Genomic DNA, 12,532 nt, shown 5'->3' on the forward strand with positions numbered 1-12,532 from the left:
CTCGCCGAGAGTGTTAAATAATGTACCTTACACGCACTGTTTTCTAAAATCCAAAATATTCGGAATTCTGGAAACGTACTGGAGTTTAACCCTGGCCTTGGCCGTATTTACAACTAAGGAAACTGAGGCATTCCCCCTCCAAAGCGAAATCCCCACGGTTCTGAGTTGAGGCAGCCCCAGGCGCGTTTGTATTCTAAAAGCGTGAAAGATCTCTCCATTGCAACACATGGCACGCAGAACTGCCAAGCCTCAGAGGCTGGCGGTCCCGGAGATAGAGCGCCCTGGGGGGCTGTGCGCCGGGCGGGGAGTATCCTAGGCGGGCGGGGCGAGGGGGCTTCCGGGGCGGCAGCCACCTGGCCCGGCCTGCTTCGGCCCCGCCCGCTTCTACTCCGCGCGGTGATTCACTCCCTCCTTCGCCCCGGGGCCCCCTTCCCGGCCAGACGGCGGGCAAGACTGCTGGGTGTGCAGCGTCCTCGAACGCACGAGCAAGCGAGCAGATCCTCTGCGCCCCTACGGGCTCCGGTCCACGCCATGGCGGATTCCGAGCGCCTCTCGGCCCCCGGCTGCTGGGCCGCCTGCACCAACTTCTCGCGCACCCGAAAGGGGATTCTCCTGTTTTCTGAGATTGTGAGCGTCCCGGGACAGGCGGGTGGGCAGAGGTGGGTGGGGTGGCTGGACCACGCGGATCCGGACAGCCCCAGGGGAGGCAGGCGCGTGGTGAGGGGCTCTGCGCCGTGGGGCGCGGGGTGGGTAGATTGGTGGCGGAGGCCCGAAACCAGGGGCGCAGGGCGGGTCAGTGAAGTTTGAAGGTGGTTGGGAGCTGCTGACCCACGGGGTGAGACAAGAGGCCCATAGGGCATTTGCGGGGCCCCGTGGAGGGATACCCGGTGGACTCATCCAAGGGGTCCCCACGGGCTGGGAGGTGGAGGAGGGTCTCCCGTGACAGGGCGTGGTGCGGCCTGGGCACTGGCGGGCGGGCTGGCAGAGCGCCCAGGGGCGGGACCTCTTGGGGTGGGGCCCCGCGCGCTAGTCCCGTAGGGCAGGGCGATCCGCCCTTCCCAAGTTCTTCCTCGCCCTTCTGTGGTGGGGCGGGAGGTGTTTAGATATTTGGGCCGCTTGGAAACCTCGGCTTATCGCCCCTCTCAAAGTGGGCGCCGTTTTTGAGTCACTTGTAAAAGGGGTGCGGCGCCTTTAACTGAGCCCTGCCCCTTCGGTGTGACACTCACCGCTTCTCAAAGGGGTTGCCGGGGGAACCGCACGTCCCGCCCCGTCAAAAGCCCTGAAGCTGGTGCTGGCAGTGCTTACAAAAAACACCTGAAGGCACCACTCTCCGAAGGCTGCCACTATTCCAGAAGGGAAAAGGGGAGAAACTGATGCGCACAACCCTATCCCTTACTAGTTGGGTGACCCTGGACAAATCACTTAATGTCTGTCTCTGTGCCTCCCTTTTCTCATCTATAAGATAAAGACGCTACTAATAGTACACAGCTCATTAGGTTGTTGTGATGACTGAACGAATTAATACTTGTACAACTCTTAGAACAATATGTGGAATACAGTGTGCACACAATAACTGTTTAGCTATTATTATTTGCCATCTTCCCAGTCCTGGTAGGCATCTGAGTCTGAAACTCCCAATTTAAACCAATCTTCTCCGCCCTGGGAGTTGATGGAGGTCCCCTTTCACGTGTCATTCTTCCAGATACTGTGCCTGGTGATTCTGATCTGCTTCGGTGCCTCAGCATCAGAATACTCTTTCCTGTCTGTGATTGAGATGATCTTTGCTGCCATCTTCTTTGTCGTCTACATGTGTGACCTGCACACCAAGATACTGATCATCAACTGGCCTTGGAGTGTGAGAAAGGGGCCACAATGGCCAGGCTAGGGAGGGGTCTGGGAAGGTGGTATTGTAGAGGGAATTCTGGATACTGACTTCTCTTTTCTCCCTGCACATCACAGGATTTCTTCAGAACCCTCATAGCAGTCATCCTCTACCTGATCACCTCCATTGTTGTGCTTGTTGAGAGAGGAAACAACTCCAAAATTGCCGCAGGGGTAAAGGCTGTAGAATCTGCTTCAAAGCATAGAGAGAGGGGTTTGAGGATCCTGGGGCCATTTCTGCCTCTGCTTCTGCCAGGAAGTGTGTGACCTACAGTAGGTCACCTTTGTCCTCAGGGTCTGCAGGAAACTCTGACCCAGGCCCTGTTTTTTCTCCCCAAGTCGTATTTGGTGTAAAGGGGCATCCCTTGTCCAACATGGGGACCTTTGTGTGAAGCACAAAGAGGTGGCCCCTTTGTCATCACGCTAGACTACCATCTGCTAAAGCTTTGTCTCACTGTACAGTATGAATGGTTCCACCTATACGTGGGGCCACTGTGTGGCTGCACTGTGTTGAGAGGTACTAGGAAGAGGGAGGGTGGGGTACAGTTCAGTCTTCTGGCCTTTCCCTCGGGCTCTCTGGCTTCCCAACCTGGGGCTTTAGTCACCACCCCTGTGTGGGGGCAGTCACTGGAGGTGGTGGATACCAGGAGGTAAGAGGTTGAGTAGGCTTATCAGCTTAATCCAACCCCTCTCATTCCCATCCCCATTCCAGGTACTGGGCCTAGTCGCCGCAGGCCTCTTTGGCTATGATGCCTACATTACCTTCCCCTTGCGGCAGCAAAGACATACAGCAGCCCCTACTGGTAAGTGTCTGTGTGTGGGAGGGGGTGTTGCTAAGAGGGCTGAGAAGGAAATGAGTCTTTCAAGGGCGTGAATGCCAACTCTGTCCCTTATTGGCACGTAAGACTTTATTGCCAAGAAGTATCTTAAGCTTCAGTAGTCTTATCTGTAAAATGGACATATGGATCCAGCCAATGCTTTCTCTCTTTTCCTCACTTGCAGACCCTGCAGATGGTCCGGTGTAGGTGAACTCCGTTTCTCTCAGCAACCTGCAAAGAACACCTCCATCGAAATAATTCCTCCCCTCCCCTACAATACTCCCAGCCAACTCCCAGCCCTCTATTGAGGTAAAAGTGCCTTTATCGGGAGATTTTGTCTTCTAGCCTGCCATTCAACCCTCCTGGGTGTGGCCACGTTTACGGGTGTGCCTAGGTCCCCCTTTCTTCTGCAGCATCCAAACCGAGACTCCAGTTCTGCCTGGACTATGCCCCCACCCCAGCTACAAAAGGAAGGTGCCTTGGATTTCAGACTCCAGGCCCCAGGTTGTGATCCACTCCAAATAACCTCAGCGTGTGTGTGGGTGGGGGTGGTTCTGTGGAGGAGTAAATAAATAGTAAGTAGATTGTTAGAACATATGATGACAAATAAATTAATGCTTTGATCAAATGTAGATAAATCTCAAGCATCAGGGTTGGGGGAAATTGGGGAGGGAGGGGACAGCTGGAACAAGGAGGTAAAGAAGCCAGGCCTGTTTTACAACACATATTAAATTACTTCAATAATACAAACAGACGAAGGAAGGAGGAAGGAAGGGGATCTATGACTTAAGTTGAGGGTTGGGTCATCGCCGACACTGATTTGAGAATGGATCCTCCCCCCCCATCACTGCCTCTCCTTCAAGCCAAGATGCAATTCTTGTCTTTGGCCTGGCGAGGCATCCCTGGGCGGGAGTTCCGGGCGAGCTGTGGAGATGGGGAGTTGGCGGGCTCAGTTGCAGTGTTTTGCACCGCTGGCATGAGCCTGCACAGGTGCGGGGGCACCGGGATGCGTTCCCCTAGGAAGAAGCCGTCGTCCTCTGAGGACTCAGAACTGGAGCTGGACGGCGAGCTAGAGCAAGATCCTGAGTCAGACCCTGATCCCAAGTCACACTGATGGTGGCGACGTCTGCCAGAGTGGCGGCGGTGATGGTGGTGGTGATGGTGGTGGTGGTGGCGGTGGCGACGACGACGGGTGGGGCCCCTGGGCGGGGGACTGCGCGGCCTGCGGCGCTGGGCTGGGGGGGCACTCAGGGTCCGCCGCGGGCCTCCCTCAGACACCAGAGGGTCACGGAAGCTGACGCGCGGGGTGCTCTGGCGACCAAAGGCATCATCTTCTGGGCGCGGGTCCGGCTGGCCGGGAGGCCCCGGGGTTGGCTCCGGGACACTGCGGAGCCCCAGCTCTGGCATGGAGTGGCGGTGGGGGGCCCCTCTCAGAAAGCAGGTAGGCTCCTTGGGGCCTGAAGCTGGAAAGAAGGAGATGGAGCAACTCCCTGTTATCTCCCTCCCCTCCACCTCCGCCCAGAGGAGGCCTTGGAATGGCCTTCTCTCTTCTTTCCCCCATAAGGACTGGGAAAGTGGGGGCAGGCGTCGGAGAGGGGCAGCGAGGTGGGGGTCTGGGAAATATAAGGCCTGGGGCATGCTCTGGGTGGAGAACGAGGTTGAAGGCCCGAGAAGCAGGACTGGATCGGTGTATGGGGTGTGGCTGGGGTGGGCGTGGCTTCTGGTGAGAAGGGCGTGGCAAAGGTGGGCGGACAATGTTGGGATAAAGTGGGGGGCGGGCCTTGGGCGGAGGGAGAGGAGTCAAGGGTTTGGAGGAAAGGAGGCGGAACTTGGGCTCAAATAGGGACTAGCTGAGGTAGGGGAAGAGCGCTGTACAGTGGGGCGGAACCAGAGTTCACGTGGGGATGTAGTTTGGGATGGAGACTTGGCCCGGAATGGTTTGGGGACGGAACAAGGGCTGAGACGGGGACGGGGCCAGGGATGCTACAGTTTGATGGCCTGGGCCTGAGTCAAGGGGAGGGGCCAGGGTTGAGGCGGGGGCGGGGACACGGAGTGGCTGGGCGTGGGTCGAGTGTTAGCTCACCAGGCGCTGGCTCGGTGCTGGTGCCTTTGGTGGAGGTGTCGGACGCTCCCTCCGCAGCAGAGAAAGAGGCTGTGGAGGCTGCAAGAGGTGTAGAGACCGTGCCCGCGCTCCAGCTGCGGCGGCCAGGCCCCGGAGCCTTGGGCTCAGACCCCAGGCTGCAGGCTCGAGAGCAGAAGATTAGGCCACGGCGTGGCAAGAAGGGGCGACCCAGGAGGGCTCGCCCACAGCGACTACAGCAGAAGCAGCGGTCTGAGGCGTGCCAGTGCTGCCCCTCATAAGCCATCTGGCCCTGGTCTAGGCCTGTAGGGATGAACACGATGGGGAAAACTGAGGCGGAGTCCTCAGGTATATCCCTACTCCTCCTGAATGGGGGCCCTTCTTGAAAAGAGACAGGGAATCTGAGGCAGGGTACCCAGAGATGCCCTCTCCCCCCACCTCTCAAGAATGGGGCCCTCATCCCAGGGATCCTCATCCTCCTTTCCTGGAAACGGGCTGATAAATGTCTCCTCCTCTGCTTCCCTTTCTTTACCAGGGTGGCCCCTCCCAGAGTAGGGGTGGGCATTGGAGTCAAAGATGTGAGTCAGCTTAGACATTAAGAAGTGGCTTCAGGTGGAAGAAGAGTGGAAGGTGGACCTGAAGAAGAGGGCTGGGTGGTGGTGGCAGGGCTTAGAAGGTAGGATGTGGCCTTGGTGGGAAGGGAGTGGGGCTTAGAAGGTAGGGTCTGGCTTAGAAGGTAGGGTTTACCTATGTTGATGGAGGAGAATCTTGGAGAATAGGGCATGGCTTAGAGTAGAGGCTAAACTGAGAGTGTAGGAGGGTCTCCCTGGGAAGCTAGGAATTAGAGGACACTCTGGAGGTGGGCCTAGATGTGCAGTGGTGCCTAGTGTTTTGTAGGTGAGGTTTAGAAAGTATGGCATAATGGGAGACATTGGTGATGGGATTACAGTTAAGGATATAGGGTTATGGCGCTGGGGCTAGACTTAAAGTACAGGGTATAATGGGGGATGAGGCCTGGAAGGCAGGAGGAACACTGGGGGTGGGGCTGTGGCCCAGCTGTCTATCTTTCCCCGTCCAGTCCCACATTCACCCACCAATGTGCTCTCCACAGCCATCACAATACTCCGCGTGGCGGGCCTCGTAGCAGGCGCAGCAGTGGGGGCGGCTCTGACGCATAACATAGCGCTGCCCTCCTAGGGATGCTTCACACTCAAAGCAGCAGAAGTGACCCATGTGCCAGTGTCGGCCCTCAGCCTCCGTGCACTCAGGGGAGAAGATGATCTGGGGGGCACAGGCCATCTGTGACTGTCAGAAGGGGGTGCCCCTGGCCCTGTGCACCCTCCGTTCTCACCCGTGGACAGAGAGGCACAAACCTCGTCACAGGCTTGGCAGCGTGGGCGCAGGCGCTCGGCATGGTGGCGACCACAGTAGACCTTGCCAGCATGGTAGAAGTAGATGAGGTCCACCAGCAACTCCCGGCACGTGGAGCATACAAAGCACTGTGGGTGCCAGCAGGCACCCAGGCCCGCACGGCTGGCAAACACGGCAATGTCCCCACCTCCAATCTGCTTCCCGCACTGCCAAATGACAGAGGGATATCGTCCCCATCACCAGGATGGTCAGACAGATGGGGTCAGCCGAGATGTGTCACACTTGGGCCTTCCTATGGCCTTTGTTACTGGCCCCATCCAGGGGTTAACTTTGAGACAGGCCCATGCCTACATGGCTGGGCTTGGGGGTGAGAGAAGGCACCTTAGAGATTGACCCTGCCCTGGGAGAAACCATACAGACAGGCCAGGCCCAGTGGAGGGACCTTAGTGACGGGTCTCACCTAACGGTAAGATCTAAGTTCAGCCTTCTCCCATGGGTAGGGGAGCGGCTTAGAGACAAATTCCACCCATCACTGGGCTTTAGAGACAGGCCCTGCCACTGTGGGTTGGTTCTTAAGGATAAGTCTCAATCACAGAGGATCAGAGAGACAGCCCATGCCCCATGTTAATTGCATGGAGGAGAGGAAACTAATAGAGAAGATCCATGAGGGCCTCCTTACAGACAGACGGTACTAACAGTGGGATCTGAGGACAGATTTCCATCCATCAGTCCACCAGTTTGTAGACTCACTGGAGACAGAACTCACTGGCCTGGCAGGCCTTAGAAATGGTCCCTCTTTAACAGTAGAATGTAAAGAAAAAGGGGGGAGGGTATAGCTCAGTGGTAGAATGCATGCTTAGTATGCACGAGGTCCTGGGCTCAATCCCCAGTACCTCCACTAAAAAAAAAACGTAAGGAAAAGACCCCGCCCTCCAGAGGGGACACTAGACAGATCACTAGGGCTTAAGTGGCAGGCCTCATCTTCCCAGGGCCTGGGAGATGGGCCCTGCACCTCAGGGCTTGGAGCAAAGGCACTGCCCACTCACTGAGGCCCTCCCTCCATGTCTCACCTCCTCACAGATGGCTCCAGTGATGGTCACCGGGAAGATGCGGACGGTGCCACGCCCCAGATTCTCCCGCTTCCGCTGCTGGCTGAAGGCTCTGAGCTCTTTCTTCTCCTCCTCTTCCAGTGCCGTGCAGTACTGTGCCTGGAGTAGTGGGGGTCTTCCAGGCTCCTCCCCTGATGCCTGCCCCGCCCCGACCTTCTTCCAGATTCCATCCAGGCTCAAAGAATTTATTTCTAGGCCTTTGTATAGGTGGTGCTTCCTGCCTGCAATACTCACCCCTTACCCCTCTTTTTTTTTTTTTTTTTTTTTTACCCCTTACCTCTTCTCCCAAGGCCCAACTGTGGTTTTGCCAAAGAGTGTCCCCTGATTGCCCCTGCCTGTCCAGGCATGTCACTTCAGATCAGCTCACCTTTCCTCCTCTGACCCTACCCATTCCTTTCCAGCGGCTAAGCATTTGTCTAGGCTGTGCCCCCAATCTGACATGTCTTCTCTCTCCTCACCTCACTGTCGTGTGGGGGCAGCTGGTGTAGCAGCTGCTTGATCCTGTATTTCTCCCCGGGACTGTTGACATAGGGGACCTTGTCCTCTGGGAGGCAGCTGAAAAACTGGTATACCTGGGAGGACATGGGGGGTGGGAGAAAACAATTGAAACAGGGTGAGTTGGGTTGCAGTGGGATGATGGGGCCTTACTGTTCTGAGAAAATTAAAGTCAGCAGGAGGGAACTTCTACTGACCCCCTCCATCCTTCCTTCCTACAGGCCAGGTCATTTCTGCCACCTCCCCAATATGCTGAGAGGTCCATCTTGTCTTGACCCCACTTTTCCCTTCAGCTGCCACTCCAATTGTTAATTTCCCTTTACAGCAAACTTCCTCAAGAGTTGTGTGCATTTGCTGTCTCCACTTCCTCTCCTCCCATTCTCTCTAGACCCCACTCTGGTCAGGCTTCCCGGCTCCCTCGTCCCTGCCCCTCTTCCAAAGCTGTTCCTTTCAGTCATCAATGTCATCTATATCATTCAACTTGGTGTTCAGGTCTTGATCTTCATCCAATTTGACCCATTAGTAGCACTGGACACAGCTGATCACTCCATCCTGGAAACCCTCTGTTCCTTTAGCTTCCAGAACACCACACACTCCTGGATTTGTTTCCTCCTACCTTATTGGCTGCTCTTTCTCTGTCCCATTTTTGGTTCCTCCTCAACTAGCCGACCCCTAAATGTGGGAGGATCCTCAGGCTCAATCCTTGGTCCTCTTGCCTCTTGTCTACCTTCACTCCCCTTGGGACTCACATCCAACCTCATGGCTATAAATATCATCTTGTGGCTAATGGCTCACAAATGCATACCTCCAGCCCTGGGACCTCTTCCATGAGTTCCAGACAACATGACCACTCAGATGTCCAACAGGCATCTCCAACTCCAGATGACCAAAACCGGACTTATGCCTTGGCCTGCCCCATATCAATCAACCCATTCATCCTTGAGGCCATCTTTGACTCTTCTCTCACACCCACAAACAAATCCTCTCAGTTCTACCTTCGAAATATAACCAGAATATGACCACCGCTCACTACTTCCACTGCCAGCACCATCGTCAGTCACCTAGACTACTGCAGTAGCCTCCCCCTCACTGATCCCCTGCTTCTGCCCTCACTCCTACAGCTCATTCTAAACTCAGCATGTGGAGGGATCCTGTGAAATCCTAAGACAAATCACATCCTTTCTCTGCTCACAAGCCTCTTGCGTCCTCATTCATTCAGAGTAGAACTCAAAGTTCTCTCCATGGCCCCCTGCCATCTCTCTGACCTCACCTCTGACCACTCCCCTCATTGCTCACTATGCTCCAGATACACAGATCTCCTCATTGTTTTTTACACACGCCTAGTACACTCCTGCCTCAGGGCCTTTGCATTAGCTCCTCCCTTTGCCTGGATTGCTCTAACCTTGGATATATGCATGGCTCCCACCCTCACCTCCTTCAGGAAGCTCAAACATCATACTCTCACAGAAGCTGACCTGGGCACCCTATTTACAATTCTAACATCTCTCTGCCCCCTACTTTCCTGCTTTTTAAAAAAGTCCATAGCCCTTACACTATCTGACATTTTTACAGGTTTGCTTATTGGCACTTGCTCCCTTTGGGAATAAAATCTCCATGTGGGCAGATTTTTTTTGGTGTGTGTCTTGTTCAATGCTGTGTTCTCAGTGTTTAGAACAGTGTCTGACATGCAGTAGGTGCTTAATATCTATTTGCTGAATGAATCAGTCAATGGAGACGTGGTGAATGAAGTGCTGGAATAAGACCTGAGGTGGGAGAACAGGAGTGTGGTGAACAGGCCCTGAGGAACTGATGCAGAGTTTCCTGTGAGTTATGGGGGACCGACCACCCCTAGATCAAAGAGGGGCCAGAATGACATGCGCAGTCTGACCACACACTCTAGCGTTTCCTGGGAAATAGGTTCCCACCTGTGTGTGCGCATGCTAATGTGTGTGTGTGTGCACCCACTGGTGAGCAAGAGTGGGTGGCGGCGTCTGGTCACCTGCTCGGGCTTGAGACCAGGGGGCACCCAGGCATACTCCTCCGATGCACAGCCAGAGTCATCGTCGGAGATGGAGTGGCGCTGGAAGTCTGAGATTAGCCGACACATGATGCGTTCCAGGTCCACAGGCACCGCATGCACGGCGTGCTCCTCCCGCGGACATTTGCAGTGTTGGCAGATCTTTCTGAGGAGGCCGGGATGAGAGGTCGATTACTAAGGGATAGCCCACTTGAACTCCTCGGCAGCCCAAGGAAGTCCAATTAAGGGGCAGGGACATGCAGATTATCACCAGCAAAAGACTCGGAGCCGGGTCAGGACTCTGGGCCTGGGGGCGGTGCTGAGCGGAGGTGGGGCTGTGAACTAAACCGCTGTGGGGAGTGGTCGGGCTGTGAGGGGCGGAGCGGCCAGCTGGGGGCAGGGCTGTGAGACAGGGGCGGGGGGCGTGCCTGAGAGCTGAAGGTGGGGCTGTGGGCCTGGGCCGTGGATGCGACAGGGGTAGGGGCGCTGTGGGGAGATCTCAAAGCCATCCCCTGACTTTCACTGCTGGGACTTGGGTCAAACTCTCCCCGCAGCGGGCCTGAATAGGGGCAGGACTCTGAGTCTGAGATTAGAGTTATAAATTTAGGGGCTTCCTTCGGGACTTTGGCCCTTGTGGGGGAATATTCCCTAGGGATGGATTCCAGCTTGCGCTGAGGCTCTTGTGGGCGGGTGGGGCTCTGAGCCTGTGGTAGGGCTCTGTCTGAGATATTTTATGGCACGTTTTGCGTCCTAGGAGGATAGGACACTGGGTCTGGGAGAGGAGTTCTGAGCACAAGAAGGGGGCTGGTGTTCAGTGGGCGGTGCTCAGAGCCTGGGACGGAGGATCTCCCTAGAGATGGGACTCGGAAGCTTGGGGAGGTCACTTCTGGGGGCGGGGCTGTGTAGTGGGCGGAGCTCTCCTGGGAACCAGACAATTGGGAGTGAGTCAGGGGCGGGGCTCTGAATCTGAGCTTTCTCCGATGTCCCTGCTCAAGCCTAGGGGCGTGGCCTAAATCTCAGGGGATTCCCCTGACAGCAGGACCCTGACGAAGACTAGGCCCTGGGATGGCCACCTACCTCCAACCATGCAGCAGGAAGCCGGGGCACTGCTCCCTGCAGGAGTTGCAGGGCTGGCCGCGGTCTGGGTCCTCTGCCTCTGGAGGCTGTAGTGGGCGAGGGCAGACGCGGACCGAGCAAGGTGCGAGGGAGGGATTGAGAGAGAAGTCAACGCCCACCTCTCCAGTCCAAGACCGGCAACCGCACGCTGGGGCCTGTCCCACCAGGGCAACGCCAGGCAGGCTGGGACAGCGCCCAGAGCGCGGGGGTGGGGGACACAACCGAGGTAGAGGCGGGACAGCCGAGGCCACCTCCCTAAATGTCCCTTTTTCAAGGAATTCCCCTCGCCAAGTCAGCCTCAGAATCCCCTCACCCAGCCTCAGTACCTCCGCCCAGCCTCTGACTCTTCTATGCCTCAAAACACCTACCCTAGAACTCAGAGCATTCTCACCACCAGAGCAGAATCCCTAATGTGAATGTCTTCTCCCAGGCCTCGTCTCGGCCCCTTCAACACCCACAAAGCCAGAGGCACTCCAGTTCCACAGGGTAGGATTCTGAGACCCCATCCTTACTTGGGATCCCCATACGAACCCTGCTCCTCTTTTCAGAAGCTCAAGAGCCCCTCCCGCAAGCCCTGGCTTCACCTTTTCATATCCAAGGAAATGAGACCCTCCTCCAGGATCTCAGGAGGCCCTTGAGCCATTCAGAAACCCACGCCCCAATAAGCCTGGCCCTAACCCCTCATATCCTAGGACTATTTACTTCTTCTCTGGACCGCCAAACCCAGACCTCACCCAGACAGCCCCACCAAAGGAAGATAGAGACCCTCCTATCTAGAAAGTAAAAAACTCCCTGGCACAAGAGGAAGCCTGGAAGCCCTCTTCAGCAAATCCCATTCATTGGACTCTCAGTATTTGGACACCACAGAAGTGTAGGGCCTCAATCCTCAGTTCACCTTCCGCCAAGGTACAGGGGTAGGTTCCTTTCCTCAGAAGCTCAGAAGGTCCCTACTCAATCCAGGACTCCAGGACTCAATCTTTTGGCTTTCAGAATCCCCTCTCATAATTCACCGAGAGGGGAGTGCACCAGATCCGCGGGGTGCTGATAAAGGTGTGCGGAGAGGTAATTACGGAGCAAGGGCCACCAGATCTCCAGTTCCTTCACCCACATGCTTCCAATAGCTCCAGACCCTCGGGTCTGGGAATCCTGGGGATGAGGATTCCTAGATCCTCTGTGAAGCACCTCCTTACTATCCCTCTCCCCTGCCCCCTCCCCTGGGCCTCAGTTTACCCCGACCCCCGCCGCTGCCCTGAGTTTAGCTCACCACGCGCCCAGAGCGGCGCCTCCGGGACCCACGCGCGAACATGGCGCGTCCGAGCAGGGTCAAGCCGGGCCGGGTCGGGCGAATGGAATCCTTGTGGCCGTCTGGCCACCGCGCGTCCAGCAGGGGAGCTCTGTTCCGTAAACCTGACACCGGCAGGGGAGGAGCGCGCCCAGCCGGGTCCGCCCCTGGGCCTGTTGTCTCTCTCGGGCCAAGGCGCCCCCTGCCTAGAGGTGAGGGGCCCGCAGCCCAGGAGCGCCGTGCGCGAAAGCTCCCCATGCGCTCCTGCCCCGGCGGCGGGAGCTGGGCCTCAGAAGGCACGGCCCCCAGAACCCCAAAGTTCCACATGGTCTCTCACAGGACATTCTAGCGCTTGAGGGCTCT

The 12,532-nt window shown here is 56.5% G+C and overlaps 2 protein-coding genes across 3 annotated transcripts; one reads left to right on the top strand and one right to left on the bottom strand.

Moving 5' to 3' along the window:
* Window positions 1–362: 362 nt before the first annotated feature.
* PLP2 (proteolipid protein 2) lies at window positions 363–3,310 on the top strand. Its single transcript, XM_032474840.1, has 5 exons — window positions 363–627; window positions 1,703–1,855; window positions 1,960–2,055; window positions 2,594–2,684; window positions 2,884–3,310. The coding sequence occupies exons 1-5, from the start codon at window positions 532–534 to the stop codon at window positions 2,904–2,906; spliced, it is 459 nt and encodes a 152-aa protein (XP_032330731.1). The 5' UTR covers window positions 363–531; the 3' UTR covers window positions 2,907–3,310.
* Window positions 3,311–3,412: 102 nt separating this feature from the next.
* Window positions 3,413–12,307, bottom strand: PRICKLE3 (prickle planar cell polarity protein 3). Of its 2 annotated transcripts, XM_032474808.1 has the most exons (9): window positions 12,152–12,307; window positions 10,849–10,934; window positions 9,754–9,937; window positions 7,718–7,831; window positions 7,221–7,358; window positions 6,153–6,356; window positions 5,874–6,060; window positions 4,783–5,082; window positions 3,413–4,162 (listed from the first exon to the last, which is right to left on the bottom strand). In XM_032474808.1, exons 1-9 carry the CDS (start codon window positions 12,191–12,193, stop codon window positions 3,558–3,560), a joined length of 1,860 nt encoding a protein of 619 aa, XP_032330699.1. In that variant the 5' UTR covers window positions 12,194–12,307; the 3' UTR covers window positions 3,413–3,557. The 2 variants fall into 2 exon arrangements, with proteins under 2 accessions (XP_032330699.1, XP_032330700.1); XM_032474809.1 differs by lacking the exon at window positions 10,849–10,934 and having other exon boundaries at window positions 12,152–12,289.
* Between the last annotated feature and the right edge of the window lie 225 nt (window positions 12,308–12,532).

This window comes from Camelus ferus, chromosome X (assembly GCF_009834535.1).
Source record: "Camelus ferus isolate YT-003-E chromosome X, BCGSAC_Cfer_1.0, whole genome shotgun sequence".
Classification (NCBI taxonomy): Eukaryota; Metazoa; Chordata; class Mammalia; order Artiodactyla; family Camelidae; genus Camelus; species Camelus ferus.